The sequence below is a fragment of the Alligator sinensis genome, unplaced genomic scaffold, assembly GCF_000455745.1.
Source record: "Alligator sinensis unplaced genomic scaffold, ASM45574v1 scaffold301_1, whole genome shotgun sequence".
NCBI classification, from domain to species: Eukaryota; Metazoa; Chordata; order Crocodylia; family Alligatoridae; genus Alligator; species Alligator sinensis.
In genome coordinates, this window is record NW_005842035.1 from 1827099 (window position 1) to 1848793 (window position 21695).

At 45.6% G+C, this 21695-nt stretch overlaps 1 protein-coding gene across 1 annotated transcript in view; it reads left to right on the top strand.

Annotated features, from left to right (window-relative positions):
- Positions 1–21695, top strand: part of PSMD1 (proteasome 26S subunit, non-ATPase 1) — a gene marked incomplete at its 5' end in the record, with an annotated part of 109770 nt that overhangs the window by 6871 nt on the left and 81204 nt on the right. The window contains 8 exons of the mRNA XM_025202757.1: positions 2049–2177; positions 3441–3529; positions 4831–4909; positions 5937–6110; positions 7662–7773; positions 9220–9416; positions 9820–9915; positions 10522–10586. Coding sequence (XP_025058542.1) covers positions 2049–2177; positions 3441–3529; positions 4831–4909; positions 5937–6110; positions 7662–7773; positions 9220–9416; positions 9820–9915; positions 10522–10586 — 941 coding nt within the window. The remainder of the gene's footprint in view (positions 1–2048; positions 2178–3440; positions 3530–4830; positions 4910–5936; positions 6111–7661; positions 7774–9219; positions 9417–9819; positions 9916–10521; positions 10587–21695) is intronic.

Here is a 21695-nt window from a genome sequence, read left to right on the forward strand (position 1 = left end):
GTTGGGTTTGAAGCCAGGAATTGGGCAGTGTTTAAATTTGTAGGTCGGTTGAAAGGCCAGCAGACAACTCAGTTAGGGCACTTATACACGAGCGCAGCGGCTGCTCTGACGCACTGGAATTCCAGTGCGTCGGAGCAGATGTGATTAATTGAATCTGCTGGAACATGGCAATTGCCATACTCCAGCAGTCTCCTGCATCTCGTGTACGTGACTTAGAAATGACAGCAGGGGCAGTTGTTGAACAAGTTTTAGCTCAAGCACCCCTGCCGCTATTTTTAAGTTTGGGGACACTGATGCACAAAACGTTGTGGCGCTTTAATTAGAGCAACTCTGGGAGCCACTCTAATTAAAGCACTGCCCCTCCCACCCCTGGAGGGAGTATAAATGTGCTCTTAGAGACCTGAGGGAAGCTGGGCTGGAGTGGCTGGCTTATCTGTTTGATTTATTTCGGACTCTGGGTGCTTCTACATGAGATTCTTAATGTGCAGAAGACTAATTCTACTGCACATTAGCACAGTGGGCAAAACCTGTGCTAATGCTCTAATGCACAGTAGAATAAATCTATTGTGCATTAACATCACCACCAAAAACCCGTTCAACTGTGCTAATGTGCAGTAGCGCTGATTGCGGCATGTTAAGTTAGTACCTTTCATTACAGTTACTAAACTTAATGTGTCATAATTATGGTGCACTAATGAACGTGTAGCCACACCCTGTTAGTATTAAAAATAAATCCATCCTGGAAAAGAAGGAGAGATGAATGTAGCACAAACCTTGTCAGTTTAACTGTGAATGAAACATGATTAAAGTTACTGGGGTTTTGCTCACAGGTATCCCTGTAAGAACATGCAGCTATGTAACAATTACTCTTATGATCGGGACAAAAATGCTAAACAGAGCAGGGGATAAAACTCCAGTCGTGGCTGTGACCACTCCTATGATGTACACATGCAAACAACTCATGAGAATTGTGGACATAATCTTGTAGATCTTTAGAAGGGGAGGAATTCTGTTCAGTTCATTGCAAGCAGAGATATTTGCTTGAATCCAGATTCGGGCAAAGAAACAAAGCGGTTACCTCATCAGAAAACCCGTGGGCAGCGTCCTCCAAAGGGGAGAGCATTTTGGATTAGTTTCTGCTGGGTGAATGCCATGTCTGGTGCCAAGGGGCAGGCATGCAGAAATGATCCTGGTGACCTGGAGCATTCTAGCGCTCTAATTGCCCTAGCTGGGAGTGCAAGCCAAAAAGAAATACCTAAGGAGATTAGTTAAAAGACTAACCTCAGCAGGTCTTTTACGTAACGTCACTTCAAAGAGACCTAATGTGCTTTCCACCCCCTGCAGGAGTGCCAAGCTTAGACTGACATTTCAGGGGTTATCAAAGGGCTCGGGTTAGTTCAGCAGAGTATTGGGAGCATGAAGATAAAGTGGCAACTAGCCGGGTGTTCGAAAAGCCCTAAGACTGATTCATGCCCTTCCCAGCCATTGTAGACCCCAGCAGCGTGGTTCCAACACATCTCTGTTGAACTGATGTGCTCTCTCAATCCCCAAGCTGTTATGGTCACCTTGCAACTGCTCATCCATGGCATTGCCATACATTTCAAGCATCGTTGCGGAGTCCTTCCTCACTATAATCCCTAAGGAAACACAAGTGTAGTGTTCATATATATGACTGCTTTTTGTGGAAGGGTTTCTCATTCACTAGGTGCAAGATACCGAACAAAGCAGCAGATAAGCACCAAATATCAGAGAAGCAGGTGTGATTGGAATGATTTATTTCCACCATAAGGGATGCATTGTTCTTATAGCTTCTGCCCTTCACTCTCCCTACCTCATGCCTGGAAATACTCTCATTAGAGTGACCAGGACTTGTGGGGATCTTATGGCCTTTTTAACCCTAGACCTGCTGGTCTCTGAATGGCTAGCTGTAACTGCACTTGAGCATGCACAGGGTGCTCTAACTGTGCACTTGAGCTGGCACTCTCATGGGAAAACTGCAGGGATTCTTATGACCTGTCTTTTTTAAATTCTTTTCTTTGTGCGTGAAGAACCCTGAGCCCAAGGACCAGATCTCCAAAATGATTAAAATTTTAAGTGGTGAAATGGCTATTGAGTTGCACCTGCAGTTTTTAATACGAAACAACAACACTGACCTCATGATTCTCAAAAACACAAAGGTAAGTGGCCTTAGATTGCCATCTGCTACTGGGATTGTCAAAAGTTTTCTGGTGTGCATCCGTTTCCACAATCTCTTTTTGAAGCATTAGGTTTTAGCAAAGCCTGAGTGTGTCTGGGAGGATTCCCTCTTTCCAAGGATCCTTGTTCATGGCTGGTCTAGTATAACAGTCCCAATATGTTCATTCTAAAAATCAAATCTCCTTGCTCAATGAGGGCTGATTTGTCTCACTGTCTGGCCATGAGCCCATCCATGTGGCCAGTGCACTTCTGAGGTGTGTCTAGAGGCCACCTTTCCACGTACCTGAAGGAGGAAAACAAAACCAAGGAGTTGCAGTATTGCAAGGCAAGAAATAGACTGAATGTGTTAGTGTCCTCAAGCAACGTCTTACTATGAAGTTACTAGTGTGAGGCATTTGCATGCGCTAAATTTTATGTGCAAAGTCAGTGCAGCCCTTAAGATCCTGACAAACTGGCATCTAATGCCTTTGCTGCTGCAAGCCCTATCCCTGCTGTACCTTAAGCCTAGTGATTATTATAAACCCCAGAAGAGAGATTGTGTCTGGATCTTAAATATGCCCTCTATCCTCAGCAGTCTGCAGGAGACATTTACCTGCTTAGAGCAAGTATACATCAGCATGCTGTTTTTGAAATGCATTGGGGAAATTTCCCTCTGCTGATAGAGCCTCTTCGTGCTGATTCTGTGGTTCCTTCCAGGGAAGGCTTGAAATAGTTGCCAGAAGCAGTGGATAAATGACTTGGGACTGCTGGGCATTTAAAAGAAGGTATCTTTCTCCATTCATGCTGCTGTTTTGCTTCAGTTTATTCTGCAGAAATGTATATAAAGGACTCATGAGCACAAGAAATGGGTTTGACATCAGGCCAGAGTGCCTTAGCAAGCACTGCATCCTCATTAGAGTGAGGTCATTCATAGATTGTAGTCAGAAGGGACCACAGTGGATCATCATGTCTGACCCCCTGCCCCTGGCAGGAAAGAGGACCGAGGTCAGATGACCCCAGCCAGGTGACTATCAAGCCTCCTCTTGAAGACTGAAGAGGCTTGATATTTATTGTGCAATTTAAACACCCCAAATTAGTTGTGACCCATCTTTCTGGTAGAGGCAAGGCCGAGTAAGCAGACCTGTGTGCCTAAAGCAGTGCACGTGTACTCAATCACCTGTATGGCACCAAGCAGTCTGAATTGAGCAGACCTGGGTACATGTTTCTTGCTGCTTGGGTGATACCAGTCTGTTTTGCTCTTCCAGGATGCAGTCCGGAACTCCGTGTGTCACACAGCAACGGTTATAGCAAACTCCTTTATGCACTGTGGGACAACCAGTGACCAGTTCCTTAGGTAAATACATTGTAAAGAAATCCAGGTAACTTTGAGAGGTACTAGAATACTTTACATGTCACCAGTCCTCCAAAAGGCAAGGGCAGAGGAGAATAAGGGTGATCAAGTGAATGACAAAAGCCTCTTGTATGAAGAGAGAAGGGGAAGACAGCAAGTTGTTTCCCCTAGAAAGGAGACGAGAGCGAGCGTGATGAAAGTAAATAAGATGAATAGTATAGAGAAGGGCCCAAAGCTGCATAGAAACCAGCTATAGGGTTGTTATACATTTTCTAGCACTAACTTTGTAGCTGGTTGGCTCTCTTTACAGCTTGACACTTATTTTTATGGTGTAATAATTACTTTGCATGTGTGGCCAATCTAAATTTATTGTGCAGTTTGCCAGTTAATTGCGTAGTATATTTAATGTGTAGCAGGGGCCAAATGAAGATTGAGCCAAAATTTCCCAACTCAAGAAAAAGCGGATGTAGAATTAAATTAAAAGGTGGAAAATTTAGTTCTATGAAAGGAAATGTTTTTTTGCCCTTAGCATGAACTTTGACTGTGAAACATGTTTCCCCTGGCAGTTGTTGAGGTCAAGAGTTTAGATAAGGTGTTGGATTGTTATCTTGGGATAGCGAGAATATCTAGAATTCTCATAATCAGCTATGATAGATTTTTGGAAGGGATGATATTAAACCAGGAGCTATGGGGCTCAAGCTAACCCTAACTGTTGGAGACCAGCGTGAAACCATGCTGGTGGTGGGGGCAGAATGTTCCACAGCAGACTATTACAGGATTTTTTTTGCACTTCCCTTGGCATTTGGTGCCAGTGAAGATGGTGCTGGGCTGGATGGATTACGAGCCTGATTGATTCGGATAGCCCCTGTGTTCTGATCAGTCAAGGGTGGCGTTTTGGCAAGCTTTGAACTTGTGCAGATCCACGCTGGGGGCTGAATTAACAGGAAGAAGTGATGAAAGGGACCATTTATATGAACCAGTTGCTCCCCCCCCCAGCCAAGCTAGGAACAGCTTCCAGTTCTCTCTTTCAGAAAAAAAGCATTGCTCAAGCCCACAGCAGGGTCTTTGAAGCATGAAGACAGGCTGACCTAGGTCTGCGTTGTTGTGAAATGAGAGCTGCTTACTTGTGTGATTGCTGGTGTTGAGCCAAAATTCAGAGCTGGTGAAGGGCAAGTGCAGAGCACGAGAGGTCTCCATCTCCCTGTCTCCCACAGCTGCCTGCTGTTTTGAAAGCAATCCTCGCTGCTGACATATATCACCAGGGGTAAAAACTGTACTGAAACCTAGGCTTTTTCTCATTCCAGAGATAATTTGGAGTGGCTGGCCAGAGCCACTAACTGGGCAAAGTTTACTGCTACCGCAAGCCTGGGGGTCATACATAAGGTAACGTTGCATTTGTACTTCTTCATGTAGTAAAAACTCTTCCCTTGCTGTCACTAAAGTTGTTTTCTCTGGGGATGGAGGGGTTGATTCTGGGTAACTTTTTAAGGTCCTATTCATACTCCAGCTCTTCACCAGGGTTGAATGCAGTCATTATGAGGTTGCCTGCATATGTGGTTTGCCCACCTATGTGTTTGCACAGCTTGATTTAAAACTTGGTTAGGAATCAAAGCTGGTAACAGGACCAGGTCCTTGTCGGGGCACATGGCAGGCTCGTGGGTGTCTCCATTCCACCTTGGATCTTTCAGATTCAGTGCAGGGATAGTAGGTTAAAGAAGAGCAGGAAGCTTTGTAGTTTTTGTACCCACTTCTTTAATAAAGCAGCCTGATTGTTGAGCCAAATATGAGTCTTGGTCCAGTCTGGAGAAGAGAAGACTGAATGGGGATTTAATTAGCAACCTTCTACTCTCCAGAGCAGGGATCAAAAGAGCTGGACTGTTCTCAGAGGGGGCAGATGACAGAACAAGGAGCAATGGGTTCAAGTTGCAGCAAGGGAAGTTGAAGTTAGATGTTGGAAAAATCTTTCTCATTAGGAGGGTAGTAAGGCACTGGAATGGGATGCCCAGAGGTTGTGGAGTCTCCATCCTTTGATATTTTTAAGACCTGGATAGACAAAGCCTTGGCTGGGATGATGTAGTTGGGGCTGGTCCTGCTTTGTGCAGGGGGTTGGACTAGATGTGAGCTCCCAACATCCCTTCCAACACTTATTTTCTATGATTTGTTTGCTATGCAGATTGATTGAGTGACTCTTTTGTACTTGTGCCTTTTTGTGAACAAACTGCAAAAGTGATAATAGCAGGAACACTGCGTGTGCCGGTGTTGGGGAAGGCCAGTACTGCATCACACTATGGGGAATGATGGATTGAGCAGATGTTTACTCCTGACAAACATCTTTATAACTCAGCATACTTTTCCCTTTTTTCTTATTTTTTCTCCTTTCTCTATACCCTGTTGGTCAATGAACTTGCAGGGTCACGAGAAGGAAGCACTACAGTTAATGGCTACTTACCTGCCCAAGGACACCTCTCCGGGGTCAGCCTATCAGGAGGGTGGAGGCCTCTACGCTTTGGGTCTCATTCATGCTAATCACGGGGGCGATATCATCGACTATTTGCTGAACCAGCTGAAGAATGCCAGCAATGATGTACGTATAAGGTTTAACTTGTTCTGTTCTGAGTGTCCAGGAGTGCACTAAATGCTTTGCAAAAACAGGCCTCTGAACTCGCTGTAGATCTGACCCAAGACAGTGAACGAGGATTACAAATAGCATAAAAGCAATAAGTAACACAGTGGCTTACAGCAAGCTGCATGGCGCGCTGCTTATACACCTTGATGGTCCCCTTCAATGCAGCGCTTATTTTCAACATCCTTCATGTTCCCAACGCAAGTGGGAAGTGAGCAACTGAGAGTGGGAGGTATCTGAATCCTGAGGCCTCTGGGCTTGGGACTTGCACACAGGATGACTGGCATGGATTTGGGAGTATCTGAAGCACCAGACTAAGTCTGCTGGTAGTAGTGTCTCACAGACCTGAACGATTGAGTTCTGCTCAGTCGAAATTTGAAATTTATTTCGGAACTGATTTGGCCCTGAAGAGACAATTTTATTTAAAAAAAAGAAAGAAGTGGAATTTGAGGAAGGAGTTGTGAATTTGTATTTCAGCCTTAATTATACTTGTTGTCAATAGCAGCTACTATAGGTCTCATGGCTTCATGGACATCATTGTGGTCTAGCAGAGTTATACCAGTGTTATGTGGCTATGGGTAAGAGGTGAATCAGTTTGAAGTTTGACTGATTTTTAGATCAACCCAGTGACATTAGTTATATACCGGTTCCCAGTTGCAGGGTTTGTCTGTTATATGTAATCAGTACTTCATTCAGGATTCGCTCATGGGCTTCTTCAAACCTGGATTTGTTCACAGGCTCCTTATTCTTGGAGTAGCTTCCTAATTAATGGTTGTCCGGCATCCTCCCACCCTCTCTTCTGGGGCATGCCCCGAGTTTCTCTTGGGTTCTACAAATCATTCTAGCTGCAAAGAGCGTGCTCAGTTTAGTGCTTTGTATTAAACTAATGTTGCTTCCTCCTGTCCTTCAGATCAAGACATTGAGATTTCTTGGCAATCCCTTGCAGTCGAGGCTGATTGTCTTACTTGTGGTTCCTAAGGTGGCTGATGAGGTCGATCCAGGATCGACAGACTCTGCTGCAACTCTGGCACATGTTTCCATGAAGGGTGGGTGGCTCTGGATTCTTGATCCAGTCTGCCAAGGCAGTCAATGTCACATGAGTTAAATACCTGTATAAGCTTCCAGCCCAGGTCTCTGTTATGCAGTATATTCTGCCTGTTGACTTTGGTATGTACATTTGTGGTCCTGTGTAGATAAATCTCTGGCAAGAGACAAAAGACTCTATTAGAAAATCTGTAGTGCTTTGCATGGGGTTGTACTACCTCTTATGGGATGGGTCCATGAACTGACTTTCTAGAACGTAGCTTCTGCCTTCTTGATCAGAGATAGCTTGGGAGCGTACAGAAAAATAGAAGTGGGTTTCACAAAAAAGCAGGCCCATTTTAAGGTGGGGGGGGGCAGGTTTGTACACTAAATGTTGTCAGCTTAAAGTGCTGGCGTCTTCACCCGATGTACATGTCTGTGCGCTATAATATGTGCATTAATAGGAATGAAAATTGTCATTCTTTGTAGATTGTCCGGCATGGTGGTAGCTTGGGGCTAGGGTTAGCTGCCATGGGCACTGCCCGCCAAGATGTGTATGATCTGCTGAAAACAAACCTCTACCAAGATGACGCAGTGACAGGTAAGCAAGACACTTTTAAAGCAACTAACTATGTGGCCTTACTCACAGGGTATAGATCTGAGTAGTTATAGAGTATTTCTAGGTTGTCTTTGACCTTTTTATGACCTACAAGGATCTTTTATATTGTGTTAAAGCCGTATCAGGATTGGGGTGCTGCTGAGCTGGCTGCTGTACATGGCTTGGTATAAAATTGCAGCTGCTGTGATTCAGTGACCTGGTATTCCTTGCTTTGCTCATGGTGCTCAGGCTGCTGACATGTTCAATTAAAGGCATGATGGGATCTGATCCCCAATCCTAACTATCGTGCTTCTGGCCATGTTACATATGCATGGTAAGAGGTGGGATTGGGGGGTCAGATCCCAGTCGTATCCTACTGCTGGTACAAGGGTAGCCTAGGATCATGATCCTGAACTCCCCCTGTGCCAGTCCAAGCACCTGGTGCTCCTGTGAGTGGGAGTGCCCATAGCATACTGGAACCTTCAAGGGCTTTGGTCTGCTTCCAACCCCAGGAGCGCACCGGCCATGTGTTCAGCTTAAGGCGTGATGGGAACCAGCCACAAAATTATCATGCGTTTTATAGTTAGTGGCTTATTGTGTCTTTTGTTGTACTGTTAATTGCATCAACGTGTGGCCGGGTGACTGCTTAAGATGTGATTAACTGACTAATCACATCGTAAGTGTAAGGTCTGCCAGGGGCTTTGGAGAACTGTGCCCCCCAATACTTGTATTTTAAACTGGCTTACCCTCTTTCTCCTCAAAAGCCACATGTCACGCTGATCTTTCTGGCTCCAGGAGGTTAGATGGAGACCATTGTTGCATTGGCCACAATTCACAGAAGAGCAGTGTGTGATGATCTAGACCTCTGTTGGCCTAAGACAGTTTCTGAGTGGCTACAGGCTGTACAGGCCCCCTCGCTTCCCTCTGCCCTTCCCCTCCATTACACTGTGCTGGCACCCTGGGCTCCCCTAAGCTGCCTGGCCACAGGATTCCAGGGGCAGAAACTGGAGGAGGGAGGGAGAGCCAGAGACGCCAGCAGCAATAGCAGGAGAGCAGTGGGGGGAGGGACACCCAGCCTGGGGAGTCTGGGGGGCCACAGCTTAACTCCTGTGGGTTGCCTGCAGCTGAAGTTATAAATCTGGCTCCTTTACACAGTGATTTGGTCAAAGAAAGACCCTGTTTAAACACCACTTTATTCCTTGTTGGGTGATTGTTATTATGGTGCTTGCTTGTTAGAGGCTTCTGCTTGTGGTACTCTGGAAGCAGCATAGATATGCTTAGCAGTTTTCATCTTCCACCTCGCTCATGGGAGATGAGCCACAGGTCTCCTGGACACAGCTGTGTATGTATCTCGGCAGTACAAGGAACCCCTGGGTGTGGTACTGATTAAGGATTAAGCCTGTATTGCGAGCTAAGCATATGTTTCTGCTTTTCTGTCCTGCCGCACAGGTGAGGCAGCAGGCCTGGCATTGGGTCTTGTTATGCTGGGGTCTAAAAATGCTCAGGCCATCGAGGACATGGTTGGCTATGCACAGGAAACACAGCATGAGAAGATCTTGCGGGGCCTTGCTGTTGGAATTGCGTTGGTGATGTATGGGAGGATGGAGGAGGCAGACGCCCTCATAGAGAGTCTCTGCAGAGATAAGGTGAGCGGTTGCATTTTGACGTCGGTGTTGCATTGCAGAACTTCCCGTGCCCTGCTGAAATGTTTATTTATGCCCTTGTCAAAATGTTCTTACAAATAGCTGGAAACACCAACCTCTGAGTGGTGTGACGGTGGTCAGTGCAGCTGTTCTGGTGCATCACAGCTTCTGGGGCCTGTCTCCTTTAGGTCATGAGAGTGCGGATCCTAGTGAGGTGCTTGTAATCAGATGATGTTTCCATCAGACAGCTGTTCTGTGCCTTCTCGTTGCTAATGAGCAAGTGTTGCAGCTCTGCTGTTTGTTGGAATCTCCATACTCCAGGAATTGAATGGACTTGGAGACTGAGCTCTCATGACTTCGCTGTACCTGTAGAAACCTTCGTTGAAGTATGCTCTCTCTCTTCTAGGATCCAATCCTCCGACGCTCAGGAATGTACACTGTAGCTATGGCTTACTGTGGCTCAGGGAACAACAAGGCTATCAGACGTCTGCTTCACGTAGCTGTAAGTACTGCGAGCTGCATGGGGTAGCCAGGCTAGTGCTCAACCCACCCAGCACATTGACAGGACTTTTCATTGGCAGTGTCAGTGCTCTAATCAGAAGCAATGATTTAAAAGGATGAGAGGCTGTTTTCTCTTCCTTCTTCATGAAAATAGTAGGATTAGAAGTCACAGGATCTGCAAATACAAAGCTAAAGAGACTTCAGCTAAAGGAGGAAGTTAATTTAGCTTGCTAGTATGTTAATTTAGTATTTAAAAGCAAAACATGGTCCCAAAGTAGTTCTTCGCTGGGAATAAATGTTTCCCAACTCCAAATAACTCTCAACAGTTTATTGTGCTGGGCAGAAAAACAATAACGTTTAAAGCTTTAAGCCTCAGAGCTCTTTGATCTGTGATCTGAAAGAATGGCATTTAAAACACTTCATGAAATGTGAATGGGAGTCTGTGTCTCCAGGCCTGTACTTCACTAAGGTGAAGTACATCCCTCAGTATTACTTAATTTTCTTGCTCTCTCTTGTCCTGTAGCCCCGATCATCTGCAGGGCACTAGAGACAAAGTGTTTCATAGTAGTTAGACCATTCTCCTAACATCTTGTTTCCTCTTTAACAGGTGAGTGATGTCAATGATGATGTGAGACGGGCTGCAGTCGAGTCACTTGGTTTCATTCTGTTCAGGTACAGTTTCTCACTCCACCTCTGCAGTCTTCAGTTAGATTTGTCCGTGAGGCTTTTAGAAAAGTCTCATGCTTCATCCAGCTCACTAACTGTGTATCAGTTACTAACTTTGTGGAAGCTGGGAAGGTAAAGGGAAAGTACAATCTGAGTCAGTCATAGAAATCATCTCCTGGGTGCAGTTTCATTGTGTGCAATTCCATGGATCATTGGGCATATTGGTATGTATCTGGGATGAGAGAGAAACGGATTGAAAAACAAAACAAAAAAAGCGTGGCCTTGAATTGTGCTGTGGACAGTGGAAGTGTTTCTCTGAGAAACAGCATGTGAAGCTGAACCACGCTCTGGATTGGTGTTTATGCATTTCAGAACGTACTTTTATAGCAAAATGTTTGATATCAGCGTGACACCATTTCTTTTGGGCTGCGTCGTGGTAGCTTTGTTTCTGCTGTTCTTTGAGAGCGGGGAGAGCAGTCGTGCACTTCAGATGAAAGCTACAGTTGCTTTAAATCTAAGTACCTGGAGAATTTCTCGGCACCTCACAAAAAACCACTGCATGTCACATACGTTACCCCAATGACCTGTGTGTGAGGAAACAAGTTCCTGAGGGGCTCTAGTATGTAAAACTTCTGAGTCTTTAATTAAACTCTTCGTGAGATTTTTTCCGCATCAAGTTGCCAAGTGGGATTAAGTGAGTGATGTCTTGTTAGAGGAAGCATGATTTAGGGGAAGTGTCTGCCTACATCTAGTGAATGGCTAGATAACACTTGAACAGCAGTTTTGCTCATTACATGTCACTTAAGGTACTTTTTTGGTTAAGCAAATGCAGCCATTTGTGGCTCCGGCCTTTGCAAATAAATCCTTGGCAGACAGCTTAATGAGCCTTTCAGTAGGTTTCCAGACAAATGGCTCAGTTGCCTAAATACAGTGAGACGGAGTTGGAAAACTTAGATTCCCTGTTCCTTTTGCAGGATTGAGAGCTAATTAAAAATTGAATGTGCACTCTCTTGCCAGCCCTCCTTAGACAGCACTTCCAAGACAAATACATCTGCCTAATTGCTGTCTAAAATGTTACTGGAAGTGGTTACTTCTCTAGAACTAACTCTTCAGGTAGGGTATTAAAATTAAGGTTTTATTTAAATGACCTACACATGCGCGCGCACATGTATATAAATCTTTTGGTTCCATGGATTCATGCCAAACAGGACGTGAGTTTTCATGTAGAAATCTTTGATGCATGCAATGTACTGTGGACTCAGTCGGAGCAAACAGTCTGGCTCTCTTCTTTAAAGTAACGTTCCTCTTGCTGCAGTTGTTGATGTTGCACTTTACAACACCTCAGGTAAAGTGTGCTTAATGAATTGGGGAGGTAGAAACTAGTTCTCTGGGGCTGAAACTTTCATTCATGTGTTGGGAGGATGGCTGTACATGTCCACGTGGGGGTCCAGGTTCTTGTGAGGCCCAAGAGCTCAAGGGGGAGAGCTAGGAAGATGTGGTGAATGGCCGGGATCATTTTAGTGATCAAGTGGAAGTTTCTGAGCTGAGTGATGAAGAGGAGGAGGAGAGGGGAGGGCCATGAGGTAAATAGAGGTGGTGGTGAGGCCATGAGTGGCATGTGGGGATGGAGGGAAGCCCAAATTTTAGACTTGGAGAGATCCCTTATGGATAGCTCTTCCTGAGTGTATAATCTGAACACCTCTGTCTTGCCTTTGGGCATCCAAGTCAAAACTGAGGTCTTGGAATGTTCTTGGTGATGGGTCACGACAAGGCTTTCATTGCTAAGCCTTTGCTTCTCTCAGAAGGTGTTCCTTGTCTGACAGTCCCAAGGCATATTGAATTTAGACTGGCTCTCTGTCGGGTACGGATATTTAACGCTATTTCTGGAAGTGAAACAGGTGCTGCTCGGTGAAGTGACTTGATGCAAGTTGCCTAGGATTCCTTGTTGTTACTGCGCTGTGAGAGCCGCCTCCCTGGCTCAGTAGAGCTGTTCCTCTGTGGACAGCAGAGGTCGTTGCTAAACAGCAATGTGAAAGGCTTGCTGCTTTGTTCCCTGCTGTGCTATGACCCCCAGAGGGTCATTTCCTGAAAAGGCCAAGTATTCCCCTTGTTCCATGAGTTTTGATCAGAAGCCAGAAGAGACTAGATCGGGTTAGCTGCCCCTACTCTGGTTTGTGGGCTTCATGTTTCAATGCAAAGATCTGCTCTTCCATTGCACGGTGCCCTCAATACCAGCTGGTAACTCTCTGTTGCAGGGGTGGGCAAACTGCAGCCTGGGGGCCGAATGTGGCCCGCCAGGCCATTCTATCCGGGCCATGGAGCCCCTTAAAAATTTAGAAAATTAATATTTATCTGCCCCTGGCTGCCTGTCATGCAGCCCTTACTGGCTTGCCAAAACTCAGTAAGTGTCCCTCTGCCCCAAATAATCGCCTGCCCCTGCTCTATTGTGCTCTTTGCAGATGCCTTGCTGGTTGCAGAAATGCAGGCAGGGATAGAGGATTGTAAGCAGGGATTAAAGTCCTGCTTGAAATGATACACGATGACCTGTGAGCTGGGTTGGTAGCAGACTGCTAATGCCCTGCTGGAGGGCAGGATACAGTTCCAATCCCACATCTGCTCATTTGCTCAGCCCTTTAGAGGCAGCAAGCCTGGTTTCCAGTGAGAGGGCCATGCCTTATTTCTTAACAGTAATGACCTGGTCTTGGTAAAGAAGATATAAGCAACAATAAAAAAAGACCCTCTAAAAATCACAGCTTCAGCATGGGCTGTTCAAGGGAGCTAGGGTCCAACATGGAAGTAGTGCTGGCTGTTCCCTGGATGAAAGCATTCTGTCTTGGCTCTGACCGGGAGATATCACAGTTCTGGCTCCTGACTTAATCATTGTGGCTTTGGATACATAACTTAACTTCCCTTGGTCTGCACTCCCCATCTCTAAAATGGAAACAGTGATATTTGCCTTAAATGCTGCAAGAGGCTCAGGTGAAAAGGCCTATGCAAAACAGTACTTATTGGCTACTGAAGAAGTGTAAATGCATATATGTTTGTATTGCGCTAATGGATATAGACCGTAAAAGGGTGTATTGCAAACATTGGTCCCAGCCTCAGAGTTCTTCATCTGTTAGGAAAGGAGGAAGAGAAATAATCACGGGACCAGGGGGAAGTATGGTGTAAAGTACAGGGTAACAAATATACGATGATACATGCAGACCTTAGCTGGTCATTTGGAGGTCTTGCAACTCTTCTAGGTTGTTGGTGTTTGTTGCGTGTTGTAGGAAAGAGGTGAAGAGTTTTGAGAAGGATCTTGGAAGAAAGCACTGGTAGCTTCCAGGAGTATGTCCCACTGGTGAGGGTCATTGTGGGAGGAAGCCCAGAAGGGCTCATCAGGGAATTGGCTGATGGAGGCAAGTGCTGTTGATGAGCAGAGTGTGGGTGTATCGGTAAGGTGAGGCCAGGCTATGAAAAACTTGGTAAGAAAATGCCAGAAATTATTGTTGAAAATACTGGGGGAGCCAGGAAGGGACTTGGAGAATGTGGTTAAATCAGTGAGTTGAATGGCAGGGGGAGGGAGGAGAGAGGAGCATACAGATGGGTGTCATTGTGTGCGTTCACATCTGGAGGCTTTCCATTTCAGACTGCTGTCCACCAAGCACCACTAACAGAACGAAACTATATGTTCTGGAAATTTGGGCCCCGTAAAGGTAGATAAAGCTGCATATTCAGAAGCTGGGTTACCAAAACCCCACTGAACATCTGTCACCAGTTACAAAAGTGTCCCCTGCTTCATCCTCTGCTCCGGTTCTTTGGCCTGTGCACTGAGATTTCCAGCACTCGTTAGTCCTCACTAGCCTGGTTCATAAATAGCTGGGCTTCTCTGTGTGGGCAGCAGGTGTCTCCCAAGAGCTGCTCTTCTGTCGTGTACGTGGGCACAACCCGATCTTCTCCAGCCAGGCAGCTAGGTTCTGCTCAAAGCCAACTGAGGCTGTTTAGTTGACCCTGCGTCTGTATACAGAGTAAAGATTCCACACGCTCCTTCCATATTTCAGGGATCTTTCACCCAAACAGGTTTTGACACAACATTTTTGCTCTCTGATTTCATTGTCGTGTTGCTTCTTGGCACACGCTGCACATAATTGGGAACTGATAGTTTCCTGCCAGACCTGAAGGCTTTCAGAGCTCTGATCTGAACCATTCACCACGTGCTGGCATCCCCCTGGAGCACCGGATACCAATCTGATTGTCTTCTCTGCCTTTGCCTCTCCCCAAATTCAACGTCGTGTGGCCCCATTGTCTCCACGGCACTTCCGAATGATCGGGAGAGATGGGACCTCCCACGTGGCATGTATTAAGTGCCTCTTGAAACAAAGCTGCAGATCATGTGCAGGCTGAAATCCCCCCAAGGGAGCTGGTAATCCCAAACTTCCTCTCTTCTCCTTGATCCTTACTGCAGACTTTCCTTGGCTCCTGCCTTCATCCAAACTGTCCAACCCACATGAGGGTGAGGAGCCCTAAATACAAGGTTACCAGGACACGCGGCTTTTATCTCTTTACTGCCAGTCTAGTGGGATAAGAGATTCACATGTGGATGCGTAACCACAGCAAATACACCCATCAGCCTTGGAGAACTGAAGACCTAGGCCTTCTTGTGTGGTAGTAAAGAGCAGTTATTAACACGCTACAGCCTGTGCCTTTCAGAGCAGGGCTTTGCTCTCTGAAGCTCCCATCAATGCCACAGTTCTTGGGCACTGAGCACTTCTGAAAGACACAGCTGCTGAACCCTGGCAGAAATGCAGATTTGCGAGCTACACCCTGCTGACTGGAGAGGAGTATGTTGCCTGCAGAGAGTGCATGCCGTATTGGTTTGTGGGGTGGAGGTCAGGCTCTGACCTGGGCTTCATGCAGAGTGGTACCTGGGGCTTGGCTGCTGCAGAGTGCCTCCATGCTGGCTAGGTGGAGAAGAAATAGTAACGGAGCAAAGTTACATTTCAGGTGGTTTTGCGCAGTGATCAGACCCCTCTGCCAGGTTGTAGCACTTCTGCCCTTCCAGGTGTGTGGTTGCTTTCTTGGGAAGTAGAAGCTCTTCATTGCCCAGTGGTTGCCAAGTGAGGATGTGGCTGTCTGAAGGGCACCGCTAGCCTCATCCTTTGCTCGTCATCTGTGGAAGCTGGAAGCAAAAGGCTCATTTTAAACCCCAGTAGTGTGAAGCCCCCTTGTTTGGTAGCTTTTTAGTATGCGAAGGGTCAACTTGCATTGCTTTGCCAATTGCCTTTCGCTTAAAGGAAGCCTTCAGCTTTCTACTAAGCTACCTCTGTGGCCTTCAGAGTAACTTGCAGATGCTTGAAGGCAGATGAGCCATCTCCTAAACCCAGGCAAGCTCAAGGCCGAAACAGTTCAAGGACGTAAGAGTGCCATTTGAAGGGTAATTGTGGATGTGTTTGCCTGGGAGAGCCAATGAAGAGTAGGTATCCGCTACTAGCAAGAGTCAATGGCCTGACGGTCGCTAGATGTTTCACATGCAGCCGGGTGTTACTGCTCTCATGCAAGTTATTCCTTAATGGGAAGTGTCTTCTCTTGAACTTGACAAGTTCTCACAGCTTTATTAAACCTAATCTCTGAATACAGTGGCTCAAGCCCCCCCAGCCCAAATGATACGTTTCATCTTTAGGGCTGTTGTGTGGTCAAGGCTTCCCATAAGAAAAAGAGATGTTGAACCCTCTGCAGTTGGTTCCAGCAAGGAAGTCGTGGAGACAGGATCAAAGTGAAAGGGTGGATTTGTTTAATAAGATCCACATTTTCCCTAGGGAAGTCATACTACCCTGGCAGGGGAAATATTGCTGCTAGTTCCATCAGAGTTTCTCATCAGGCTACTTAAGTATCTCTTCCCTGTGGGCTGCAGGCAGTCCGGGGAAGTGGTCTCACAGCATGATCTTAATGAAGACAAGATAGATTTTGCCCCCTGTCCCTCTCCTCAACAAACACCACGTTAAAGTACTGCATCTGAAACAACTTGGGAGTGAAGTGTTCAGATGATACCAAAAGGATTTATTGAGCATAGGGAAACACTGACATTTAATCAGTGTCTGTCTGTAGTGGTGTATTCACATTTTCAGATTACTTTATGTATCAAGCATCCCTAATTGTTTTCCAGTCCTTTAAGAGCCTGTTTATGAGTAAATTGACTTCCTCTAAGATTGCAACAGTGGTGAAGCTGATCGTTCGAGTGGATGTCATGCTTCTGCAAGGGGTGGATGTTATACATGTATATATGTAACATCCTTGAAAATAATTCTTTAGGAGCTAACTGCCTCTGCGTACGTACATGTAGCTCCCCTTGACTTCTGGCAGAGAACATATTTACAGTTGACTGGGGCTTGGCCTTTCTGCTGCAGTCACTGAGAGCTCCCTAGTGAAACAAAATAAAAATGTAATAAAATCTGACTTTTTTTTTGTGAATGCAGCAATATGCGAGGCTTCAACTCAAGGAGATTAACAGCTTTTTTTCTTTCTTTCTCACTTTCTTTCTTAACACAAGCTGTTATAATCCAGGACGTAAAGGCTATAGTTTGTTGTCCATCACCTGAGATCTCTAAATCAAAAGAAGACACCATTCAGGCTAAAAAAGATGCTCTTGTTTAACCCACAGGTTATTAAGCTGGCTGTAGGAATTGTAATTCGATGGCATGTTCCTAGGGAGGCCAAACTACCTGATCAGAACGGTTCTCTGAATCCCTTTTCTCTTGTCTGTAGTGCATTTTTGTCTTTGAAGTAGATTTGAACATAAATTCAGACAGATGGAATCACCTTAATTATTTCTGCACAAAACGCCTCTGATGCAAAGAAGTGTGGTGCTTAAACCATAGCCTTGATTCTTGCTTGGCTCGCAAATGTGCTCTTGCCATTGAAGAGTGCTAGAACCTTGCTGTAGCATGAATACGATTGCGAGAGGACCCGTACCTAGATAATAATGCAGGTAAATAGTTAAGTACCTTTAAACAATACAGTGGTTATCCAAAGATTGGGAGAGCATGCCCACTCCAGTTTGGAAAAATATAGTGATAGCCTTGACACTGATACATGGAAGAACAGAGTTTGTGTAGTGGAAGGAAAAATACTTACCTCTGGGATCCTTCTCCGTGCACTGGGGCTTCAGGGTAGAGAAGTGTGAAAGCTACTAGTAATTATAGTTTTCTTTTCAATTAAAGCAAGTGTTTTACTGCAGTACCTCTTAGGTTTGCATCCCAGATCACTTCACTTCAGATCATCTCTTGATTTGAAGGTATTCAGCATTGCTTTCTCAGCGTTTGACTCTAAGGCTGTTGGTTGATTGGAAGGGGGGTGAAAGGCCTCGGGAAAGTCTTCACCTTTGCATCGTGGAAGCTAACCTTACCGTGCTCGGTAAGCCCATCAGTATATTGGGGGTTGAACTGGACGGGGGCTGCCCTTCTGCTAAGTGCTCCATTTGCTTTGCCTGACATCAGACCTCTGGCCTCATGATGGCAACGCAGGGCTCAGCAGATCGGCGGAAGAATTGCTGTTGCTGACACAGGTGTCATTTCAGGGGCGGAGCAGTGGCAGCCCCGTTAGTTGTAGCTCAAGCTGTGAGCCTACCCGAGCACAAGTTGGAGGTCTGCTGGCAAGCTGGGCTGTTCAACATGCTCCTTGCTAGCTTGTTGGCTCGCAGCGATGGGGGGGGAGCTTATTAACTACATTTCCCACCCCCCAAGGGGGTACACATTGTGTCGAATTAAGGGGATACACACTGTGTAAAGTTAAATATAACACGGAAGTTAAAAGGTTTGAATTGCACAGCTTTGGGGTTTTTTTTAAAGCACAATTTTTTTATGGACATCTTTAAAGTGTTATTATAAAGCAGCAGGGGGGCACGAATCAACCCGAGAAGTCTGGGAGGTCAGTGGGGATTGCAGGGCAGCACAGAAAGCAATGTGATGAAACAGCGAGTTGAAGGATTAGAGCGGCCTGTTTACTTTACTGCAGTGTGTCTGTGTCCTCTCCTCTGCCCGGCTCTCTCCACTGATGCTCATGGGCTACAAATCTTATCTCATTACTGCTGTTTATATGTTAACCCTCCATTCTAACCAAGTGGTTTATAAAATATTTATTGGAGCTGTTGGAAAACAGCATTTAAACTGTTTATACTTTCTGGGTATTCTGCCTTGCCAGTCTCTTTAAAGCATAGCAACAACCACAGATCTGTTTTTAAATTAATTTCCTGCACTACTAAGACCCTGTTGCTTTTTCAGGCTAGTAAGAATTTATAGAATTGTTACTTTTATGCCCACTTTTACTTCCTCCTTTGTTTTTTGCTCAGCTTGGGGAGTGGAGCTTGCCTTGCTTGCCTGATCAGTGGGTTTTTTTTTCTTTTGCATCACAGCAGTTAGCCCCCATGTTAGCTGGTCTGTAGGCTACAACGCTGAGCAAGTAACACTCTGGACAGCATCATATTTTGCTGTCTCATTGAAAGGCAGGTTCTTTGGATAAATGTGATTATCTTTTATCAGACCAGCTGAGTTGGTGAAAGCAACACTTTTTGTGACTGCAAGTAGTGTTGGATGATCCTGCAGGGAGTGTATTGCCTGTAAGCTATGGGTTGGGGACTGCTGCATCAGAGCAAATCATCTTTGCAAACACTTCAAATGCGTGAATTGTAGGGTGGAAACCTATAAATAAAGCAAACCTGCCTGGGCAGACAGAGTTTGAACCCGAGACGTTGTCTGCTGAAAATACGCACTGAAAGAGGTAACTCTTTTTATTAGATCTTAGAAAAGTAGGGCTGGAAAAGACCTCAGGAGGTCACATCTAGTCCAACCCTTTGCTTAAGGCAGGATCTTCCCTGCCAAGTGTCTGTCTAACCTCTTACAATGATGGAGAGTCCACAATCTCTCTAGGCAGTTTGTTCCAGTGATGAACCAATTCTTCCTAATCTCAGCCTAAATGTCCCTTATACCTATTTACACTGTTACTCTTAGTGCTGTCCCCTGCAGCTGCAGAGAACAGTCTTAACTTCATCCTCTTTATAACCACCTTTTAGGTAACTGAAGATTGTTATCAACTCCTGTCCCGTGTCTCTTAGTCATGTCCTCTCCATACGAAATCATCCTTATTCACGCAGCCTTTCCTTACCACATACTTTATGTGGTAGTTGGAGTAGAGTCTAATCTGCCAATCACTAGGGAGAAAAGAATCTCTTCTGTGCATTATAAAAATGTCTTTATTAATTAGCTTTAAACTTTGTTCTTAAATTATGCAACAGAGATGTGTGTATGGGTTATGCTGATTTCATACTAGAAAGCACATGTCGGTGAGCTGGATCTGTAAATGATTTTCCTGGCTTTGTATTTCATAGATAATCCTGACACTTGAAAACAGCCCTAAATTGCCAAATTAAAAAGAAAAAAATTCCAGACATTAGCTTTGCTCCCTCAAACCCCCCCGCGGGGGAAGTCTGTTTTCTGCAGCCCTTGTGACCTGTCTTTTTGCAAAAGGCAGATTGCACCTTTATGTGGGTAGTTGCATAGGGGTCTGAGTACCATCCTGCTGTGATCTATACTGGATGTGTTCTTGGTGCCTTAATCAGGAAGGGGAAACATTAGGAGAAGCAAGCCCAATTGTTAATTCTTGCGTGGAAAAGGTTAAAAGGGTTTTGTTTGTTCTTTCACCTTTTGAGCAATTTTCTCTTTATTTGCCTTTGTCATTTCTCTCGAAAGTGACCCTTTGTTCTTAAAAACAAATGTGCCCTCAATGGTGGGAGAAACGCCTTCTTGAGGATTAAAAAATATTAAAATAGGAATGGTTCAGCTTTAAAACATTCCTTAGTGCCTGCAATTTTGCACTGGGTTAAAACCAGAAACTGAGCTTGAACAAATGTCAGTGGCCAGTCTGTTATCTTTGACCAAACCAGATGGTCTGGAAAAAAAAATTGCAAAAAGTAATCAGAGGATTGTAGGCAAGTAGGGCCAGAAGGGACCTCAGGATGTCTTCTAGTCCATCCCTCTGCCCATCTCTCACTAAACCATCCTGGCCAAGCATCTGTCCAACTAGCTCTTGAAAATTTCCAGGGATGGAGATGCCACTGTTTCTCTAGGAAACCTGTTCCAGTGGTTGACCACCCTCATGGCCAGAAAGTTCCTCCTAATCTCCACCCTAAATTTGTTGCATTTCTCCTAGTCTTGTCCCCTATGGCCAGAGAGAAAACCCATCTCCATCCTCTCTGTAATTGCCCTTCAGGGATTTGGAGGCCGTTGTCAAATCCTCTTCCTTCAGTCTTCTCTTCTCCAGGCTACGTAACTTATTTTCTTCAACCGTTCCTCATTAGCGAGGCTTCCCAGGCCTCTGATCATTTTTTATCAGTCTCCACTGGACTCTCTCCAACCTGCCCACATCTTTTTTTTGACATGTGGGGTCCAAAACTGGGCACAGTGCTCCAGGTGAGGCCTCACTAGTGCCTATTCTAAATCTAGATTCGTACAAGCTTTTCTCATTTCAGTAGTCAGGTCTGGGGATAGTAACACACAGGAACTTGTGTCCTTCCCCCCCTTCCTCCCCAATTTGGGTCTGACCCCTCCCCCCCTTTCAGGTGCGACCCCACTACGATGGAGGGGCTCCCGTTTTAACGCAGCTGGCCCCATGCCTGGCCCGCGCAGCCAATCGGTGCATGCGCAGTTGGGCAAAAGTGTTAGGGACAGACAGACATGCAGACTGAGCCTTTTATTATATTAGAATACCTTTTGTTCCCTGCATGCCTCCACACCTCTGCCAGCATGAAATTGCTCGTACTAGTATAGCTTGTTCCTCTACTTGAGGAGAAACCAGCTATACAGTACCGGTATTAAGGGGGTGTTGGTTGTAGCAGGGGTGGGCAAAATATGGCCATTTGAGACCATTCTATTGGGCCCGCAGAGCCCCTAAAAATGTAGAAAATTAATACTTCTCTGCCCTTGGTTCCTGTCAAAAATGACAAGAACTAAGGGCAGAAGGACCCAGGGGAAGCCTGGCAGGCTCCAACAACAAGGGCCCTGCTCCCCCCAGCTGGAAGCCCCAGTGGGAGCACAAGGCTGCCCCTGTGGCACCTGCAGCTGCTTGCAGCCCTCCTGGGGCTGC